This window comes from Ischnura elegans, chromosome X (assembly GCF_921293095.1).
Source record: "Ischnura elegans chromosome X, ioIscEleg1.1, whole genome shotgun sequence".
NCBI lineage: Eukaryota > Metazoa > Arthropoda > Insecta > Odonata > Coenagrionidae > Ischnura > Ischnura elegans.
The window spans coordinates 57,187,480-57,211,293 of NC_060259.1; the positions used below are offsets into that span (position 1 = coordinate 57,187,480).

The 23,814-nt window shown below is 37.7% G+C and overlaps 1 protein-coding gene across 1 annotated transcript in view; it reads right to left on the minus strand.

Annotated features, from left to right (window-relative positions):
• Positions 1-9,456: 9,456 nt before the first annotated feature.
• Positions 9,457-23,814, minus strand: part of LOC124170805 (myotubularin-related protein 14) — a 36,123-nt gene continuing 21,765 nt past the window's right edge. The window contains exons 7-11 of the mRNA XM_046549770.1: positions 22,240-22,443; positions 21,641-21,853; positions 18,859-18,972; positions 18,682-18,774; positions 9,457-10,283 (exon numbers count right to left, since the gene is read on the minus strand). Of these exons, the coding sequence (XP_046405726.1) occupies positions 10,124-10,283; positions 18,682-18,774; positions 18,859-18,972; positions 21,641-21,853; positions 22,240-22,443 (784 nt within the window). The 3' untranslated portion in view covers positions 9,457-10,123. The remainder of the gene's footprint in view (positions 10,284-18,681; positions 18,775-18,858; positions 18,973-21,640; positions 21,854-22,239; positions 22,444-23,814) is intronic.

A 23,814-nucleotide genomic window follows, 5' to 3' on the forward strand; every position in this document is an offset into this window, starting at 1 on the left:
CATTTTTAACTAATAACTAGAGGAGATGACTGGATCCCCATGATACACTCAATTGTTGGGTTCCAAATTCATTCCAAGAAGACATATTTACTACCTCGATGAGGCTGATGCATAATCTCTACTGTAAAAATTCACACTAAAGGAAAGACAACTACACACAATTATGTTTAGCAAAAATAATGATTTGGGTTTAAGGAATTTGGCTAAATTATGATGTAAATATTATTTGCAAAAAATTAAACTGCAAGACTTTGAGTCACAGGTTAAAATTCTAAAAATGAGGTAGATTTTATTAATAAAAGAATCATCGGAGCTACTAACACTCACATACTTAATTAGCTAAGATGATGAAGGTCAAGGGTACTCATTGCCAAAAATTGGAAGTGACAAGCTAGAGGACCAATTATAGGAAAGATGGCACATTATTCTCAAATAAGTAAAATATATACATTTAAATGTGGGACGTAAGAGATTAAACATTAGTTTTCCCAAGAGAAATATTCTATTCTATAAATTCCCAAATATTGACCTAAAGTGCCAACAGGATTGTTTTCATTTCACTAATAGGGTAGTTTCCTATTATTTCTTATTGCCTAAATCGAAATATTATTACTTCTGGAGTACGTATTTCACGCTTTTAGATTTTTAAATGACGATATCTATTTTTCGCGATTAAATGAAAAGTGAAAATTTTCAAGCGCACGAAAACGCGACGGCTTAGTATGAATGCTGGGTAAATCCTGTGTGACGTCGTTCTGATTCCCGCTGCCGCAAGTGAGGTGACCTTGGGGCGAGGCTTTGAGCGCTGATATGACGCAGGATGCTAGCAGGTAGCAGAGTACCCAGCTAGCTGGTAGCGCTTGGCTTAAATAAGGATTATTAATACCTTATCAAACGAAGAAAACTTTCCGACCTCAGCCAGTTTTAATAGGTGATAATTAAGACATGTTTCCCTGAGCTCTGTGCCTCACGTCACAGGGACCTAGTTTCTATATGAGTAGATAGGAGTTTTACATCGTCTGAGATTACCAATGCATGCATGTAATCTCAGACGATGTAAAACTCCTATCTACTCGTATAGAAACTAGGCCCCTGTGACGTCACGTGGAGTGAAATTGCATGGGCGCCAATCTGGCCTTTTTCAAATGAGGATAAAATTGACCATTGCCATTCGTCTAAACCGGTATTTCTACAACCAAATGATTTGGATATTATGAATACACTAATGGTGGGTAACGAATCGAAATCAATGCCTTTCGTTTTCTTTGATGAAGGAAACTACCCTATTGCAGCTCATCCAATCATTTCACCACTAGGGCTTCAGTTACTTATCAAGGCTTTTAATCCCACATTGTAAAGTCAAATCATTCTTTCTGCACTTTGTAAAACCTTTCTTCTTCTGATAAAATAAATGGAATAAAAATATTGATGTCCTCAGGTGTCATTCAGTTTTGCTCTAAGAAGCTGACAAAATTGATTCATAGCTAGAAAGGGAATTTTAGGACTAAAGACATTCATACCGACAAGCAGCACATTATGCAAAAAATATGTTTTAATGTTTTCCCATTGACTCATTTGTAACAAGCACAGAAAACCAACTTTAGTTATCTTGTATGATAAGTGGCACAATGTGGTGGAAGTTATTAACATCAGTTAATTGAAACATAGCGATCTTTCCACTGAATTTATTTGAGCATGACGCATTTCGCTGTTGCACTTGAAAACATTGTAGTAACAACAAAACACATTGTATTCAAATAAATTCAGTGGGAATATTGCAATGTTTCATTTAACCAAGTTAAGTTACTTCTTTGTCTAGAAGTTATACCTCAGCCAGAATGAAACTACTTACATAACCTTCAGGATTGAGTCAGAATGTCTTCCTAAAAACATATGGTAAGAGGGCAAAAAATGATTCCGCCCAACTAATTATACTTGGTGACCTTCTGCTTTTGTGCCATGATACTGATATACTGAGTCATTGATATCACTAATCAATCATAAGTCATTGACATCATTGATCTTCACATGAAATTCTACAGTGTCACATCCTTTTTCTTGTTACCCATAAAAACCAGACATCTTTTATAAATTACCTTCATGCTCATGACCTTTACTTAATAATGATAACAAAGAATTATTTTCATTCCCTCAAGCTGCACCTAACAGGACCATTATATGAGAGTGAAAACTAAACAGTGTTAAATTAATACCAAAGAAGGAAAGCAATGTTAGGAATATGACAAAGGAATGTACAAAGTCAGTCAATTTACAAAAAATTAAAAGAGATAAAGGAGTTTTTTTTATAAATAGCTATTATTGGTGTTGCACTGTTTTTGAAGGATACACCACAGAAAAGTAAATTGAGCAAACACTGATGAAAGTAGTTCCCAGAGGTTAACAGAACAATAGAGAATAGAACTGCTGCAGAATTAAATTGGCCGAAGGGATAAATTACAACAGATTATATTGAGCATATTAGTGTATTATGACCGTAGAAATTTGGATTAGGTTTTATTATTAAAATAAGGATAACTAGAGAATGGCATAAGTTAACAACTAAAAATTTCTACAAAATTTTGGGGATAAGATCAAAATCATACCCCATCATCAGCAAATATTGTGGCATAATACAATTGGCAGCAAATGGCTGTCAGCCATTATAGGAGGGATATGGCCTCAAGGCCAAAATAATAGGAGTTCAGCAGGTCAGAGCCAATATTCCCTACCTGCCACGGCACAATTTCAAGTACACCCATGTCTCGTATAGCGCAATTTCGATATAGCGCATATACGTTCCTCGGGGAAACATTGCAACGCAGTGTAGCCTAATCAAAAATCTTAAACGCTCTCATGATAAAACGTGAACTTGCGCTAAGTACACACGAAATTTCTATCATTTTACGCATATTAATATTATTGCTTGCCTCAAAGCTTCTTTTTTGTTTATGTATTAATGGAAATCCATTGCTGTGCAATGGCCAAAAGTATTACTCGTCATTGGGTCCAGATAGCCGGCCTACCGAAGTAATTTATCTCGTCTCCTTAACAGAATGATAATAAATAATTTAGATCGTTAATTAAGCCTGGGGCTAGCGGAAATGATTTTTTTTCAGCAATACGGTTTGAGACGTATTTTTGCCGTCATAGGTTATCGGGCGTTTGACTTCCAGGTAGAGGGTCTACGCTAAAGCCTTCAAGGTCATCGGTATTCACGGGGGAGAAATGGAGCGGTGGCCGAGTTGCGCATGAATAGCATCAACACATAAAAGGGTCCGCTATAGAGACTCAAACACAGTGGCTTCGTTCCCATCCCGCAGTTGTAGGCCTTCTGCGTCTCAGGAATACAGTTCAGCAGTGGAAGGTGATTTAGATAGAGCCATACAGAGTAAAAACCTAGAGAATATGGCAAAAAATAGGAATGCGTGTAGAAAAATCAAGAATTTATCAAGAAAAACTATAAACCTAGAAGAGGAATTGAAAGAGGTCAATTGCTTTGAAAATGGAGAGCGTCAAAGCGATATTGCGCGGAAGTTTAAACGCACGATGCCTTATTCTGAATAAAGACGAAGTTAAAACATCAGTGACCTCAGCCGCACCAACTTCAACCAAGCGGTCTACACACGGAAAGTTCATAGAGAATCAGTACAAAAGACGAGAGTGGTAATCGCTCCGAGACATTTAGTGAAAGCTCCGGTTGGTTCCAGAATTTAAACGGCAAGCAGGTATTTTCAGTGCGGTGATATCAGGTGAATATGCAAGTGTTGATAGCGCAGTCACCGCAACATTTTCTGATGAACTCCAAGCTGTGATTGAAAGTGGCTCCATTCCCCCTCAACCAGTTTTTAGTGTTGACGAGACGATATTGTTTTGGAAAAGAATGCAATCTCGTTCATTCATTTTCAGGGAAGGAAAACCTGGGTCAGGTTTCAATGCATTTATAGACTGTTTCACGTAGCTGCTAATGACTCGGAGGACTTCAAATTAAAATGATTTATCATTCATAAACTCCGCTAGCTATGAAATGGCATTCAAAGTAGCATTTTTCTGTCATTTCGATGAGCGACAAAAGGGCCTGGGTGACACAATAGTTGTTTTTAGACTAGTTTGAAAAATCGTCAACTGCCGGCAAAGCATTACGATCCCCTGAGATAGCAGATGTTAGCCCACCTGCACGACAGGAGGGAATTTCAAAAGCACGTAAGAATTTTTTTTAACGTGAATAAAAGTCTTTGAATGCGTGCATACTATCTTTAAAGATGTTTTAAACTATAAACATTTATATAAATAATGTTTTCTATGGCTTTTTATGGGAATATAGATGTTTTAGAGGAAATTCAATACCCAAGACCTATGCTACCAGGAACGCATCCCTATCTTCCCAATGATAAAACGCTCTCGTATAACGCAAATTCGTATAGCGCCAAGACCCCGAGGAACGCATCCCTTGCGCTATACGAGACATGGGTGTACGTGAGGGACATCTATAAAAAACATTACAAAATATAGGATGAAATAAGAAATTTCCAAGGACAGAGGATGGAAGTTTAAATGAGGCTTAAGTGTACCTAACTATGAGGTTCGTACGTCATTATTAATTTGACAACCAGTTAAATCATGTATGTACTCATTTCTGTACATATCCTGGTAAAAAAATGCCTTAAGGAAGAATGCAAGATCATCAATTTGGGCTACTGTCACTTAACTACAGTGACCATCTATAATTGTTATTGACTTTCCTAGCAACTTAACAGTAATATACCATAAAAATCTAAATATTAAATATTATTTTCATAAATTTGGCAGCAGCTATGTGACAAAACAAAATAAACTAAATAATTTAGGCAGTGAATAAGAACTTTTTCCTATTTTTTTTTTTAAATTTTCAGAGAGTCTTATGAAAACATAACAGCTCATCACTTTGGTAAAGTTAATAATCACATTTAGAAAACCTTAGTAGTCATAGATATCAAATTACAAAAAAATGCAATTCTTAAACAAAATAAAACAATGGATGAAGTTTCCTTGGATGAGCGAAAGGATTATAAAATCGGCATCATCAAAAGGAAAACTTTATCAGAACCATGACAATGCCTCAAAAATGTAATCAGCCCTCCCATGGAAAAAACATGACTGGGGAATTACAACCAAGATATTATTGACTAGGTGCAGTGCATTAACAAATTGTAACCATAAAGCAATGAAATGCATATGATTACAAGAATTTAAGAAAAACTAAAGCACTAGTCCTGTATTATAGCAATGAATGGAGTCACATATGATTGACATTAATCTTCATGAGCAGTTAAATGCACATGTATACAACAGTGAAAAAAATATAAATCCTCTGCTCAGGTCATTATTATTTAATCAGACTTATTTACTTTTCCGAGTAAAACATGGGTAGGTAATACCCATGAGAAAGCTCTTGTTCATGTCATTTTCATGTATACACCTTAATCTGTAGATTATTAAAGTGATTGGATGGGTCATCCAGAATGATTGTAGTTCAAAGACAAGAACTAATATAGAAGTGGCAGCAAAACACTAGTCTCTCCCTGAGAATCAATTAATAGCACCTAAAATCGAGAATGTGAATCACCTAAGGAGATTTTGAAATGTTGCCTCCTTATTCATTCAATGTGTTAAGGCCTGTTTACACGATACATTAAAACGTACGAGTTAATGTACGTTTGCGTGAATGATTTTTGTGGACCGGAACGGAACATGTACAAATGCATGAACCAAATTAGAATAGGTTCTATTTTCTGTGCATGCATTCGCACCAGTTGGGTGGTTACACGATGCATTTCGGCGTTCATTCTCGCGTTCATACATTTAGACATTAACCCGTACGTGTAAATGTACCGTGTAAACAGGCCTTTAGAGAGATCAACATGAGACAAAGGCCCAAGTCCCAAGAAAAGAACAGTATTGATCGTCTTACTTGGCCACTTACCAACTACAAAAATTTTTCTCAAATCTGGAAATCATTAGAGCTAGTTAGGCTTTATGGACTCATGGCTTCTTCCTAAAATTGGGCCAGAGAACCAGGACTGCAACAACACCCACAGGAAGGAAAAACATGTGAAACACTGAACAATTCCCTAGTTCACAACAGTTAATTGATACTCTCTTTAGACTGAGCCCAAAAATTATTTCTCTACGACACACCTCACTGCATCGCCCAACCTCTAAGGTGCCATGTTAAATTTTGGGCATGGATCAATTTTTTATACATTCGTACCTCTGAAAGTTCGTAAGTTGAATGTTCGTACGTATAGAACTTGTATTCTTTAAATTAGTACACGCGAAGAATGCCAGGAGTTTTTTTTACTTATTTGCAGAATTCAAAACAGAATTTTAAAAATTTCAACATGAATGTGTTGAATCTATTTATCTCATTAGCACTCCTCATACTTCAATTAAAATTTTTGCCAAGAGACAGGGAATAATATTTAATTTCAACATTTATTGATTAAACACTTGGCTAATAGATCAGCCAGCAGGCACTTTAAGGTTTCCTAAACAGAAATATGAATCCAGAGTGCAGTAATAAAAATATATCCTAACCATAATTGAAAGCATTTGATACATTAATTAAAAATGCATATAGCGGCTAAAATCCAACATAAACCTTCTCCCGGAATAGGCCTGTTAAATTGAAGTCATGCATATGGCATTGAAATAATTGACCAAATATTATGATGGAAATCGAACAATGAGAGTCATCGCAACTGCATTAGAAACGCCATGTGACCTCAATCTCTGCATGTAAATAATCCTCTCATTTATCCTCTAATCAAAACCCTCAAAATACAGCAAATTAACTATATTTTACCACCAAAATGACCATCTGATTTATTCCCTTAAAACTGAAACTTGATCATTTGTTAAAAATGAACCTATTCTACAGGCAATCATCATTTATTTTTTTAAATGACCCTATTCTACTTTCAATCACCATTCAAAGACTATTCAATAAGGTTATGTGAATGATGAAAACTATTTCCACACCCACTACGTAGAAGTTATAACCACCAAACTATGGACAAAAGAACACCCACCACAATTCGAGCAAGCAATCAACTGCAGAGAAGTTAGAAATACCCTATACTTCTCATAGTGGAAGAAAAACTGGACAAATTGGATAATGATGAGTATCATAACTCCAGAATTAATGAAAATCACTTCAAGCATCAAAATGGAAACTTTCCATAACATCCATACATGAGGGCTACAAAGGTCTTTCTTGATTTAAAGCAAACATAAGTGTTATGAAAATAAATGATAAAACTTATCTCTCAAGCAAGTAAAGAGCCGATAGAGAATGTTATAATCAATATTGTCTAAGCTTAAAAAATTAACTACATCAAAATTAAATCTAGCAATGCATTTTTCACATGCAAATGTGAGATTTACATGATTAAGATTCTCTCAAAAATTATTAAAGCAGTCACGCAAAACACTTAACCTTATAAACTAAAAGTAGAGATGGGTCGAATAGCAGATTTCTCAAACTCGAATATCGAATTCGAATATTAAATCATTACTCGAATATTCGAATACCTCGAATACTAGAATTGCACCAAGCATATTATTTCTTTAAGCTTCTTATTTCTTACTAAGTTTCTATTTCCCTTGACGAATGTATAAATAAAGGGGTATACAGTGGAACCTCGATCTATCGTTTTTCAGGGGGGGGCGAAAAAAAAGCGATAAATGCGGGAATGTTTGACTAGGTTGCCTATGCAGCAGGAAACCCAGGATTTTGGCGAGTAATTAATATTTCCTTTAAAGGATTCAAACCGGAATTTAGCTGATTAATGGAATATTTTAATTATGGAAACAATTTGGGCATATGGTTGATTCAACTAACATCTCTCTCAAATATGCGAAGGGGACACACCACTTTGTGAAAAAATGGTTTCATGCTGTCTCGGTTTTTGCACTGCTACGATGCAATTCTGTCTGATGTATGCATTCTTATCTACCAAACTCCATTTCTGCGGCACGCCGATCTGATACTCGGCTTCATCCAACTTCTTATTTTCAACAGGTAGCTCGCTTACCCCTCACTCCTACTGTCAACTGCTAGCGGACAATCCGAGGCGTTTTGCAAAATACACGTGCTTCTCCACCAGATTTCTTTAATTATTTTCAGTCCATCTTTGGAAGTTCTCACGAGATAAGCAGATGAATTCGAATTGCTAGCGGGGGGAAAACAAATACCCTGAGAAAATATCCCCTCGACTGTGACAATAGAGATTTATAGCATAACTCATAAATCGTAACTTGATGTATGTTTTCGAAAAAAAATACGGCATCAACTTCCGAGGAGCTCAGTTGCGAGGATATCGAGTTTTGCCAGAATGCTAAGTCTCCGTCGTATTTTGACATTTATTTCTTTGCGTAAAATGCTTAAATAAACTCAGAAATACATCGTATTTGGTCTTATTCTTTTTGAAATTACGCGCACATTACTAATATTTCAATTCAATAAAGGTGAAACATCAATTGACGAAAGTCATTCTTAGACACCTTTCGTGCTAATAGATGACTCATGCAGCGGTTGACCTCCTCAGAAATGGGGAACTTCGAAGCTGGTAGGAAAAAAAAGGTCAGTGGGGAGAAAGAGGAGGGCCCGAAACACGTTTCTATTGTTCTCGTGTAACTTGGTATTTTTTCGAAGCTAAGGTCTTCGTAATATGATCCCTGCGCGAGCTGTGACCTTTTTTTTATTTCGAAGAAGAGGAAAGCCTCAGAAGGGGGGCTAGTGCTGAATGGAGGGGGATACCGGATCTTGGGAAATGCGCTAATGTAAGTATCCCACGGTACTCACGCAGCAGTTGACCTCCAGAAATGGGGAACTTCGAAGCAGGTAGCCAGAAAAAGGTCAGTGGGTGAGAAAAGGGGGGAGGGCGTGAAACACTTTTTTATTGTCCTCGTAACTCGATATTTTTTTTTCGAAGCTAAGGTCTTTGTAATGCGATCCCTGCGCGAGCTGGGACCTTTTGTTTGATTTCGGAGAAAAGGAAAGCGTCAGAGTGGGTGAGGCGAGTGCTGAATGGAGGGGGATAGCGGATCGTGGGAAATGCCCTAAGGTTGCTATACCACGGCACTGAAGTTCTCTTGGTGGGGGGAATCGGGGATTTTCGGATTTTTTCACCCGACCATTTTCGGTTCCCCTCGACGAACTCTTTTCATGCTAAAATCCACGAATTTGATGTAATTCGTCAACTTACGTAAAACGGCGCTGCGAGCACTAAATAACTACAGTTCTCTACATTTTTCTGAGTCAACTACCAACGACGTGCGTGCGACAGTGTATGACGCGAAATTCAAAGTATTCGAGGTATTCGAGGCGGTACTTTTCGCATAACTATTCGAAACCTCGAATATCAAATACTTTCTAGTATTCGAGGTATTCGAGTATTCGCGGATACTATTCGCACATCTCTAACTAAAAGGTGAAACCATTTAGGTACTTCTACGACTCAAGATGCAAAGAATCACCACGAACAATTGAAGTGGCACATTAACAAAGAAATACACTTTAAAATAATGCAATAAAGTGAGGAGTATGATGGCATTTTATGCAATGCCTGGGTCATGGTTGGCTGTTCAGAATAAATTTCTTAAGCTGACCAATTACCAAAAGTTAAGACTGTATGGTAGTTAGACTGATTTCAATCTAATGAATTTGGAACCCAACTGTTATAAATCTCTTATGCTAAAAAAAATAAATTTTAAGAACTCATCTTTTAACCACACTAACTTAAAAGCACAACAAAACAGAAAATGTTAAAACATTGACTAGTGTGCTTTGAAACAGAACACACTGAAAATTGCACATTGAGTGCAGTTAAAACAAGGACATAGCATTTTATGGTCCTGAGGATTTACATTGAGGCAAACCATTATCCTCTTATATCTATATTTGACAAGAGACACTTAAAAGAAATATATAACTCTTTAAAGGCATATCCATAGATACCGTTCCCGGTATATGTATTTGGCATCTCTCACTAACCTTCTCCTCAGCCTACCCCTCATACAAAACAGCAACTTGAGAATCAAGTCACGATCATTTAACAGCCATTTCCAAAATTCAATTTTTCAATTACACCGACGTCCTTTGCGCAGTGCGTATTCCAACTTTTTCTGCAAAGTTACCTAGTAAACTGCCAAGTCCAGAATCCTGTTGCCCATTCTTAAATTTTATAGTTGAGCAATATGAATTGTAGAAAAGTGTTCTAACAGCTTGCAAACGTTCTCGCCTCCTGAAACAAAATTAAAATCAAATTAACATTAACTGACATTCAAATTTACAATATGTAGCAAAACTATGAATAAATTAACATTTAAGAGGTAGAACTGGTTGCAGATAAATAACAAGAAGTAAATAAAGCACCGCACGGCTTCTGAGAAATTCCTTGATACCCAAATCCAAAATTTTAATTTGATAAGGGCATTGTATATAAGCACTAAAATACCATATGAGCGTGAGTAGGAGACACACCTTTTTTCCCCAGAAATTGCAGCCGAAAATGGGGGTGCATCTTTTACACAAACTTCATAACTTCCCCCTCCCCTTCCCCGGTCACAAGTCCAAGGGGAACTGAGTGGCGTGAGTCAGTCATCTAAAAACCAAGGTCAAAAACAAGTGGGATGCACGGGAGTATCTCCCTTAGTAATGTATTTTTAAAATGCTCCTGTTTGCATTTCTTACTCATAAGCATCGTGCCGTCATGTCAGTATCTCAGAGGTGAACATGAAAAATATTGCGCTGGGTTTTTTGCTCCAGAAGGCACGCTAAATTTACTTCTACGAGTGGGCATCCCACAGCATTTATACTGCAAATAGTAATCGCATTTCAAACTTAGATGAAAGCATAGTTTTGAAGGACAATGCCTGGTTAATAGTAAACATCTGTTTTGCCGAGTAATTTGCATTATCCAAGGGCCTGATTTTTCATAAATCATCTTCAGACCATATTGTGAGAATTATTGCAATTGAAAATGATATAGGTGGTATTCCTGAGGTTTAAAAAATTCAAATGAGTGTGTACATTATAGGACTAGATGGCGGATAGAAGAAATCGGAAATGCTTGTGAGTGCTGAAAGAGAGGTAGAGGAGGAGGAGCGCATTCCCTCCATCTATCAAGCAATGAGGCTACAAGCAAAGGAGCAAGGGACAGACACGTCTGATCTTGCATGCGAACTAAGTGAAAGGGCGAAGGCAATGTGATATACTCGGTTTGCGTTGCCTGAATTTTCCAGTCCGTCTTGTCTTGTTTGAATGCGCTCATGCTATGCTCGTTTCTTCCAAAATTGTGCTGCTTGACTATGTTGAATATTAGTAGCCTTGTTGTAAATATAAATCTTTGTGTCAATCAGAGCTAAAAAAAATTAAATGCTGTCAGATATGCATTGCGTTAGGTCTCATTCTTTTTTGAACCTCGTGGGTGTCACACAATTGCTGAAATCTATCCTGATATCTTCAGGCTCAGTAGGTGACTCACCTAGCATTTGTCCTCCAGAAACTGGGAGAATTGAAGCTGGTAGACCAAAAAAGGTCGGTTGGTGAGATGGGGAAGGGATGAAATACATTTCCATCATTCCCATATAACTTGATATTTTCCTTTGAGGCGAGTGATTTATAGTCTGTGGGGTCTCCGAAAGGAAAAAAAAAGTCAGAGGCATGGGCTGATGGAGGGCCAAGGGTGATTTTGTGAAATCTATGCCTTGGGTATTATCTTATGGTGCTGAGATTCCCCCGATTGTTGTTCAATCTCTTGGGAAGATGTGCCTTTTGTGTTTTCCCATAAAATTTTCTGCAGATGAAATTCTATTGCAATACTCCTACGAGAGCTTTTAAACAAAATTGTTCGTGAGTAGGACAAGCATTATAGTGTAACCGCGCATGCGAAGAGAGGATCGGAACTCTTTCTACTCACTCTTATGGGACGTTGTATTCACTAAGCATTGATTTAAAATTTCAGATTCAACTTCTTTGATGAATTTGGATCCAAATAATAAGGTGAAGGGCATTATGCATGGATATTTGGATCCGAGGTTTCCAATCCAACCATCCCTAGTAAGAATCATAAGGTTAAGACTGCAAGTGTAAACCTTATTATCTCAGAGCCCATATATATCATGTCAATTTAGCAGAATAATGCAGCGTAAAGTTTAGCATTGAAAGTGGAAATTTTGATAACTGTAGAAAGTCCAGGCATACGTCTGCAGCACAGGGATAAAAAAAATCCCCGAAAATTCTTTTATATATCGGATTTCTGCGATGGGATTAAAAAAAAATCCACAATGTTTTTCTTTAGCTCAGATGCTCAAAATAGGGGTGCATCTCTTACACATGCTTATACGGTACATATTTTGAACATTTAAATACATTAGAAGCCTGGTTTTACGAGTGCTCATAATCCCTCGGAAATTAGTCGCAAAACCAAGCGCTCGTTGTATCCAACGGCATTGAATAAACTGACCAAAGTCCCATAATCGTTCGTATTTAGAGTTTTTCTTTTGTTTCCGCGGTATTTATCGAACTAAAACAGCGTAAGAGTCATTATCAGGCAAATCTAGTTTAGTATCAACATATTTAAAGAAAGAAATTTTTCAATTTTATAAAATAAAATTTTCAATTTTATAAAATAAAATTTTCAATTTTATAAAATAAAATTTTCAATTTTATAAAATAAAATTTTCAATTTTATAAAATAAAATTTTCAATTTTATAAAATAAAATTTTCAATTTTATAAAATAAAATTTTCAATTTTATAAAATATTAATTACCCAGTTTCTGTGATTTTATTCCTGCTCTTGTATGTTTTGATCGCTGAATAAAGCTGTAAAAACAGCATAACTATTCTCAATCATATGTTTGGTATGAGGTGGATGTTTGTGGATAATTTTGCGAATACAGCATGCTGACAATATCAGTTTTGTTGAGTTTTCGACTCTTTAACCAGTATGTCAGTTGGAAAATTGGCCGAAAGGTTCAGTGAAATACGGCATGATTCGGTGGTCAAAGATATTTCTCTCCGTTGGAAATGAAGTCAGCTTTCATCTTTAACATTGCACCATTTATGGGCAGTCCTGCAGACCTTTGTAAACAAAACCACTTGAATAGTGCAGATTCCATTTGTGGTACCATGTCCCAAATGTTTTTGGCTGCTAAGTGTTCCTAGTTCGTTCACTAATGCAAGAATTTTATCTTTCTTTAATATTGTGAACAACCTAAATGACGAGACACCATGCCACCTCCTGATATCAGTCTTTAAAGTCCAGCTACTTTCACACTCGTCTATAATTTTAAGTTTTGTATTAAGACCCATATATTTACGTTTCCCAGACATAATGCACTCGCGCAAACAACCTGACACTACTACGCCCCTAAGACAGAAAACATACCCTCTGCCCCTCCAAGTGAGTAAGATCCACCCCTCACCCACACCCCAACTCTCCATTGTCGTGTGATTGGGAACATCCAGTCCAAGGGATGTTGGAAGTTTTTCAATCGCTCTCTTCTGCTGAATGCTGAGGCCCCATCAGCCCTCTGCCTTGGATCATGCTCAAAGGATCGGGTGCATTGAGTTCACCCCTCTATATAGTCCAGGCCTGAGAATTGTCTGAGGACAGCCACAAGGGCCTAGTTTGGGGTATGGGATAAGGTTGCCAGGTAAGAAAGGGAAACGCCCAAGTTACTTGTAAAAAAAATGCTTCCATGAAGAAAGGAGCCGGAAGGGACAACGACCTTGAAGGATCCAAAGGAACAAACTCTTGTTTTGGTGATTTGAAGGAAGGGCTTGTTTTGGTTTTTCAGGCTTGTTTATTTGCTTCACATGCATGTGACAACTGTCGCATGACTTGGCAAGGGTGTGAAGGTGTGAAGTGCATTTTGGGGCCAGTGATTGGCTGCTATCCGTGCTGGTCGAGGGTTCTCCAGCCCTCCTTTTTGCTGTCATTGGACAACTGTCGCTAGCTGGGCTGTAGTCAGAGAGTTTTCTGGAGAGCGATTGCGATAACATAAATATTTTACTTTATGTACAAAACCTTCAGTTCCTCAGAAAAAAATAACCCTGAGCCGCTCATATGCCTACGATAAAAGCATCGCATGGGAACGGATTAGCATGTGCTGGAAATACAGTAAAACCCCTTATTTACACTTTTCTAGGGACCCAAGAAAAAAAGTGTAAATTGCGGGAAAATGCAAATTGTGGGAAATAGAGAATTTTCACTTTTATTCACATACTGGCTTTGGAAATGTTAATTTTTTAATTGTTCACTAAGCATTATTCCATAACATTGCTTCCCTCTGAAGCACAGCTGGCAACAAAAATTAAAAAATAATCCTGTTTTGTCTGCATTAAAAACATCTTTTGGGCCCTAACCTTCCAGAAGTCTAATATATTCAGATTCTTTCCACTGAGTTGCTGTCTCTAAGTTAACATCTTTGCTTTCACCACTCACCATCTTGTATACAAGACTGTACCTATTTTTGAATCTATCCGACCAACCATTATAGATGCCGTGGAATCTTCGATTCCCAATCTTCTGGGGAAATACTTTTTCTCAAGGGCCTTTGGGCCTGTTTACACGATACATTAATGTCTGCTTGCATGAATGATTTTTGTGGACCGGAATGGGACAGGAAATTTACGAATGTAGGCAGGGGCAGATCCAGGATTTTTCTTTCTGGGAGGGGCACAGAGGGTCTGACAGGCAAAAGATCTTGTCTTAATTGAGATTAAAAACAAGATATAACATATAACAATGACTTTACTAAATTCTCTTTATTTTTATATCAAAGTTATTCTTATTGAATTAAATGATTGAGCCTCCTTGAGTAAAACTCAAAATAAAGCGAACGTAATGATGACCATCAGGGACGAATCCAGGATTTCTTTCTGGGGGGCACAAGCAAGGCCATATCCAGGATTTTGTTCTGGAGGGGGGCACAATGATACCACGTTATACAAAACGAATGCAGTGATAACTGGACCGTATTAAAAATCTTGCATATTTTTTAAGTGTTTGGGGGGCACATGCCCCCCCATAGATTCTCCTGTGATAACCATATTCAAATTTTGTCTATTTTTTAAGCATCTGGGTGGGGCACATCCCCTAAATACGATTATGAATGCATGAACCAAATTTGAACAGGTTCTATTTTCTGTTCATGCATACGCACAAGTTGGGTGAATACACGGTGCATTTTCATGTTCATAATTTAGACATTAACTTGTACTGGTTAATTTACAATGTAAACAGGCCTTTAGATGACACCATTTGCAGGAACATTTGATGATCTTGCACCTAAAAACTACTCTTTTAGAATTCGTTCTATTTATTCTTACCTAGAATTCTTCACATATATTCTCTTTTTTGATAAGTGTCCGCACTCATGGTTTGCATATTTTACAATGGCATCGCGATTTTTCACCACGAATTTGTTTGAATCGATGCGGGTTCCGGTGTGGGAATCAACTAGCTCTAAAATTTTCATTATCTCGTCAATTAAAAATGTCCGTTTTTCACCTTGAATTTCCATTTTCAAGCAGGATAAATTCTATTTCCCGTACTAATTGAGGATAACTTGCCAACACACGAGTGTCTGAACTACTCCTCGGCGATCAAGTGTGTAGTACAAACGGTCGTGCGACTTCTTAATTTTTTAAAGTTACAGTTGTTTGCGATACGCTGCTATGTGAATGGGATAATTCAAGTTTAAATAAGTTTTTTTTAAGATTTAATTAACCCATCTACGCTACGCAACTGTTGAATGAAGTCAGCGCAAATGATGACAAGTTTTATAGTTCCGGCATTTATCACGTTTCAGCACGTCTGGTTTTCTTTCAAACCCTCGTATCAAATTATAGGCTACATGATTATTGTCAACATTGCTTCAGGAGTTCTTGCATTATAATTATTACGTAGCTCGATTGCTCAAAACACCTACTTTCATATCGTGAATCTTTCCGCCGCTGACAGAAAACGAGATGACGTAGTTCAACTTTCCGACGTTAGTGGCGTTCTGTCCCGCCACATTCAAATTCTTCCCGAAAATAGTTCTCATTGCGTCTCTTTCTCTTGGATTTTTAAATAAAAATGCGCGAAAGGAAGCCAAAAGATAGTTTTCAAGGGCTGATATGCACGATTTATTGTTTTAGTAGGCAAATAATTTTTTTTAGCCGGCACGTCGTGATGCACATGGCGGGAAAACGAAAAAAACACGGCGTAAATACTGGGTTCTATTTACATTGGAGAGATAGGAAATATGACGGGACCCAGAAAAAAACTTGCAATTTGCGGGAAAACGTAAATTCCGATAACGCAAATACGGGGTTCTACTGTAGTATTTTTTAATTGTGCTCGCATAGTACATAGCTATTGAGGGTAACCCATATCTAAGTTAAGCCATTAGTTTAAACAAATTTCAGGGATTGCACGGAAGTGCGTCACAGTTCTGCTGATATGATGTGAAATTTTGAATTATTAAGAATTTTGGAGAGTACAAAGAAGAGATATTGAAGATTCACTATGACTGGTTGCTAAGAAGAGGATTTTTAGTATCAGCACAGTAATTCTGCTTTTACAAATTTTTTTACTGTTGATTACTCGGCGGTGCGGAGTCCTTATTCGCTGACTTAGGTTTATTGCTATCTTACCATCTTGGTGATAATTGTGATTTTCATGCATGGCAATCCCTGATGATGTCTTAATCGAACTACAATCCGATGCATATGTAAAATATCAAAATACGCATCACCAGATAGCATGCAACGGCAGGAAATGTTGTTCTAGTTTTCCGTAAGTCAGAAGTCAATGTAAGGGTGCCGATCTAACAACGACAATGTTGCGCTTTCAACTTCCATACCTCACACTGGAAAAGATGGAGGGGGTTTCACAACGATGTAACTTCCCGCACTTAAAGGCCTGGTACATTAACACGTACAAGTTAATGTAAGTTTGTACGAATGATTAGGTGGACCAGAACAGAACATGTTCGAATGCATGAACCAAATTAGAACAAGTTCTATTTTCTGTGCATGCATTTGCACAAGTTGGGAGCATTTCGGTATTCATTCTCGCATACATACATTAAGACATTAACCCGTATGTGTTAATGTATCGTGTAACCAGGCCTTAAGACGTAGCCTATTATATTATTATAGCGATGAAGCCAGTCAAAGAGGATGGGGGGAACTAACTCCCTCTCCCACTGTCATCTTCCTCCCATTCCCCTCCCACTGATAACTGGGCATAACAAAAGAAGACCGTAAAATGGGAGCGTGCGGAGCGTACTCAAGGCGGTAAAACACATAAATGCATGGACGTAACTGGCTTTAGGTGTAGTACATTTGACACACATCTTGTATTTTTAGTTTAATAAACAGATAATACAAAACAATACAGTGGAACCTTGTTAAAGCGAGTACGGGCTTTTGCGAGACCCCCGCCATTACGAGAGATAGCCGAGGCACCGTCAATTGACCCTATAATAAGCATATAAAAAAATTTTGCTTTCACGAGGCCCTTTTGGTGCTGGCACTCGCCATAGCGAGTTTCCATCGCTGGAAAACCTTCACCAAGAGTCCCTAACCTCTGCAATTGCTGGCAATCTGTTATAAATGAAGTTAACATGGAGTGCTCAGTCTCAAATTCATGTACAGTGGAACCCCAATCTATCGTTCCCACATTGATTGTTTTCCCACATTCATCGTTCACCGTTCGTGGTCCCAAGTTCCATTAAGGCAATGTAATTTTTTCCCGCATCCATCATTTCACGAAAATGAGACGAAGTGTTTACAACGTGTTATTTGTGGCTAATGATGACAGACACATAGTTTGAATCTTCCCCAGGAGATAGAAATACTATAGGGAGAAGCTGAGTGCCATGGGATAGTTGCATTTCCCAAGATCCGCTATCCCCCTTCATTCAGCACTCACCTCCCCCCTCTGAAGCTTTCCTCTTCTCCAAAACAAAAAAAAAAGGTCCCAGCTCGTACAGGGATCGTATTACGAAGACCTTGGCTTCGAAAAAAATATCAAGTTACACGAGAACAATAGAATCATGTTTCACGCCTCTCCGATTTTTGCCTACTGAATTTTTTCAGCCTATGAATCACCTACTAGCCCAAAAGGTGTCCAACAATGAATTTCGGCAATTGGTATTATACTTTTATTAGATTGAAATATTAGTAATGTGCACGTGATTCAAAAAAGAATGATACCAAACACGACGTATTTCTAACGCTATTTAAGCATTTTAAGCAAGGAAATAGTTGGAATAGTACGATGGTGATTTCTGGCGAATCACGATATCCTTGCAGCTGATTGTGAGCTTCTCGGCAGTTGATGCAGCATTTTTTCTAAACTAATGCATAATAAATAAATTAAATAGAGGTGTTGCCATAGTTGAAGGCAGTTGATTCTTCCCAAATTGGCTTCAGCAGCGAAGAGACCGTGCCAACACCCAGAGGTGCCATATGGCACTGGCATGAAACTCTGGTTCTACGTAACAATTCAGGATAAAAATTTAGGAGCATTCTTCAATGGTTATATGCATCACATTTTATAAAAATGAATGATATATGATTAAAAAAAAACTTTGGGTGCTGACTGGTTAAATAACCATTAGGGGTGAAATTAATACATACATGACTGGTATGTCCTGATGATTGGCACCATAAACAAAACAGTCATCTTCTATCACTGTAGTACTGGACTCAGTGGACAAGGGACCCTCAAGCCTGTAAAATATTGTCAAAACTTTAATAACAAATACAACCACGAAACAAGCCTTCCTTTAATTTACAGAGGAGAACTGTACTAACAATGTCGACTTGGAGTTATGGCTGGCTTGAGTCCCAGAAGAATTAGAGTCACATGTAGAGGCTGATGCTGATGCAGAACCACGTAAACTTCCAGTTCCAGATATTAACTGCCAACTGAAAATAAGTAGACACAACATGAGAACGTGAAAAAAGAAAATGAGAAACCTGTGAAATATTTTTCATACAGATGCACACTCCAAATATGTCAGTTGGAACTGAAGTTAGCCTTCAAAACAAAACTAATGCGTTTTGTTTCCACCTGAAGTAAACTGAAAAGGAATTAGGTATATGTACTTATAGTTTCATCACAGCATGAAATGCTATTTACCAGGGAGTAGAGTTTCAACCAGGAACAAAACTTTGCCCCTGATGATGAAACAACTACAGCAGACTCTCGTTAATATGAACAACCTTATTATGAAGTTCTCGTTTTAACGAAGTAAATTGTTAGTTCCGACAAAAAGGCCTATCCGATCTACAGTAAAAGAAACGTTATTACGAAATTACGAACCTCAGTTCCGGTCCCAGGGGTTACAAAGTGAACTATATTACAAAGTTCCACAGATAACCCATGGCATTTTATAACACACTAATAGCACTTTTATACACTACGCTGCGTCAACATCATTGTGCTACGTTTAAGTTCTCCACGTGCACTGTGCCCAAGAGCGTCGATAATAGTTCTTTCTTCAGTAGGAGATACTTCAGTATCCACGCAACATCATATAATAAGCTTCATTCCTGTGGAATCATGGTGACCCACTCATTACCGTTCGTAAATTGGACGTACAGTTAGTCCTCTTCCTACGCACATTCCATTTACTAACTTTCAGAGATACGAACATTAAAAAAAATTCAAGCATGCCCGAAATTTCAAATTTGGCGCTTTTCGAGTTGGCCGATGCAATGCAGTGTGGCACTGAGGAACTTGCTCTTTGGGCATAATCTGAACGAAGTATCATTTAATCCGGTGTGAAGTTAAGAACTGTTCAGCATTTCGCCCATTATATCTTCCCGAGGACAGTGATTTTTTTGGCTCCAGCTACGTTGGGCTTTACAAGGCATTGAGTATGTGTATATTGTCCATGATGAACTTTGGGCATAATCTGAAAAAAAGTATCATTGAATCCGGTGTGAAGTCAGGAACTGTTTAGCATTTCGCCTGCTCTTCCTTCCTGTAGACAGCGATTTTTCTCGGCTCCAGCTATGTCGCACACCCAGCTAGATGAGTTCGTCACAATCGTGGGTTAACTCACAATTGTGATGCAGGGTTGCATTCTGCAGGATAACCACACTCCTCGATGCCTTGCACAGATTTATGAACTTGCCAGCAAGGTATCGGAACACATCTTATTCGTATATCGAGCACTTACTGCATTCGGGAAGTTGGATCGAATGTGTTTGCCTTTATATATTTGCGCGTAATTTAATCCAGTACATCATACACTTTAATCTAAAGCGATTTCGCAGTGCGAGGAAATCGAGGGAACAGATGTTTTTTCAACGATTCCTAGAAAAACGTTCATACGAACTTCATTATTACTTATTATATTTGGTCCCGTGAACTTCGTAATAACGAGAGTCTACTGTATTAAAAATTCACCTGCATATTTCAACAACAAAAGTTATGAAGATGAAGAATAGTTTCAAGCCTAAAGCAAAACCACAATTCATCATGGATCAAAAATAAATCATTCAAAGATATTGAATGTGGTACCAATGATGTGATATGTAAATCATTTTTAGTTAAATACTGGGGCCCAAATTTAGCTTACTTTTTTTTTCTATAGAAACATGGAGTTAATCATTTAAGCTTATAGTCAATTTCATTTTTATATTTTGCTTCTTAGAAAAACCTACACGTACAAATAAGCTGGTTTCAATGCATTTAATTACCATCCCTGGTTGAAACATGGCTGAGACAAGATGTAGGAAGAGCATAACTTAGAATAACTCTAGTTTTTTTGATAACCTAAAATGTTAACTTTGTAGATATGATAAAAGTGATCGGTGAAAATATCATCAGAGAAACTGATAATTTTAAATTAAATAGCACAGCAGTATGCAACACACACACACAGCAACATATACACACTGCAACATATGAGACAAAGGCTTTAAAGCTTACACTGGAAAAATGAGTAATTCAATCTGAGGTTTGCCTAAATCAAATCACACTAATAATGAATGCAAATCCTCCTTGAAAGTAGAAGTTGAAGACAATGAAGAGTTCCTATTCATTATTCCTTGACCATAAGATAAGATCACCTGGGCATTTAAACCAAAACCCAATGGGGAGTGCTGGTTCATGAGCCCCTTCGGCTGAGACAGAGTGGGATGGGTAATTCGAAAGAGATTTGCACTTCCAAAAATAATCTATTGTTTTTCATATTTTTCGAGAAAACTTGTGTTTTTATGAAACAATACATTTCAATGTTTTCAATTTCAGCTGCGTAACGAGAAAAAATATTTTCTTGGCCTTTTTTTTTTTTTAAAAAATTCCAGCTTGCCCCCAATTCCCCCCCCCCCCCCCCCCAATGTAGACCATCTGGTTACCTGACAAGAGATATAGCAAATGACACTGGTGCATTTTAATTGCAACATTATGGCACAAAAGTTTCCAAGGCTATTTACAAGGCATCACATGAGATAAAAAAAACTTCACAGAGCTAATTAGTGAAGTTTGGTACACATGATGAGAGTATAATTGAAAAATAGGCATATACCTGATTAATGTGCCAAGAAAAGGCAGGACACAAAGTGAAAAAGAATTAGGCCTTACCTTCCTGCACTGACTGAACTACTAGACTCGTTGCGATGCCTTAGACGACCAGGAACAGGCACGGCAACTGGGCTGGTCCTGCTTTGATGTGGAGACCTTGGGCCAGGTAGAGCACTATTAATAGAAAAATTCCCCAATCCTGACAACTGAGAGGAACCTGGCTCTAGACCCACTTGTTGTGACCATGCTAACTGGGGGTTACAGGCAATGTTCCTGTACAAATAAGACAAATCATTTTAATTTGCAATTAAAAAATGATCCTTCAGCATTATCACGAGGAGAAAACAAGAATGCACAGCTGTGCATAGACCAAAATTTTACACATACAACAAATACGTTACAATCGGATGAATGTTGGTTCCATGAATTGTACAGGATATGTTTGAATCTCATATCCATACACTCAATAGAATTACATTGAATCTCTAAATGTATGACATGTCTTAACTATTAAGTTAGGTTAAATTATAAGGTTGTGGAACAGTACTGTGTTTTTTATTTAACCATGATTATTTAACCATGAAAAACTATTAAGTTAATAAAATATAAATTTCACTAATTAATTTAAACATTAGTACACTTGGGACAAAAATACTTACCCATTTGAATGCTCATCAGGAATATCAGGAACTATATGGAAGTAGACTGGGGGATTGTCCTGGCTCTTACTACTTATTGAGCTGCATGAGCTATTTAAGCTAATATTGGATCCTCTTGAACTGATGTGATATTCTGAGTCAAAAAGAACCCCATCCAGATGAGTATCCGAGTCATTCCTAAGCACAGCATGCTTTGACTTAGACCTAAAATTAATAATACAACAGTGTAAAGCAATATACAAAGTGAGAATTCAAAGGAATAGTAGGCAAAACATTTACTACAAATATAAACAGACATAATAATCCGACAAAGAATGTATTCTGGAACTTATAACATATCAATAGAGGTCTGTGAAAGTGGTTTTATTTTTTGCTAAAGGTCGTTTTAAAGCTATGCGATTTCAATGTTATAGAAAATCTTGGCGGTGTTATTATAATTTAAGCACATTTCTAGGTGTTTTATTATTTTTAAGTACACATTTGATGATTGCTTATACTTTTTTTTTTAAGTATTTTACATATCATTTAATACTATTTCAATAGGGTGGTTTCCTAAACCTGGATAGAACCTGGATAGCGTAGTGGTCTGCGCATTGGCCCGGAAAGCCAAAGGTCCATGGTTCGATTCCCGATCCAGGGGAATTTTTTCTCATGGCAATTCGTGCATATTTCACCGCCGTTCACGTGGCAGGGTTAGAAATATTACACTCATGATGGTGTTTTCAAATCGAGTGATAAGTAGCTATGGTGTAACCATGAGTAATGTATAACTTACATTTTGGCCAAAATTTTTCATATCTTGGGTTCCCTTCTACCCTAACCAAGTGCCAAGGGTAAGAGGGTAGCAGCTAGATTCAACAAAATCACTCAGTATTGATTACAGCTGTTGCTCATCTGTCAAGAAGGGCAGTGAAAGAGGCACACATACTGTGCTGTGGTCTCCATGGCACCCATTTCACTCCGGCACTGCATTATACACAGTATGCTACCTTGAGGGCCGCTTTCAGGCAAAACGACTTTTTGCCAGCCGCCGCTTACAGTACGGGCAATGAAATTCAGATCACTTTCAGACAAGATGAATCTCTGGATTTCCCGGTGCGGTGCTGTGAACGGCGGCACCCATTCCAATCCTGCCTGACTGTGTGCAGTCTACGGCATGAAATATCGGCAGTACTATATTGGGGCTGCTTACAGACAAAACGAAATTTTGCCGGCCGCTGCTCACGGTACAAGGGCATGAAATTTAGGCCACTTTCAGATGAGACAACTAGCTCTGTCATGCAGTGTGCCGTGCTGTGAACAGCAGCCGGCAGAAAGTTGTCTGTCTGAAAGCGGCCTACATTCCGAACCAGCGGCCGTGTTTAAGTCTATAAAATTGTTAAGTTTAGCTCACACTTAAGGTTTCCCTGTAACAAGTTATCCAATAACGCTGTCTACTGGATTGCAGAGAGTCACCGGAATTACTGCTTGGCATTGATGAGTGAGCTTTTATTTCCACTCTTTCGCAGCTGCATTAAATTTCTTTCAGTACTTTTATTGATAATTGCTAATTCTTCAGGAGAGAAAGCGTGTCAT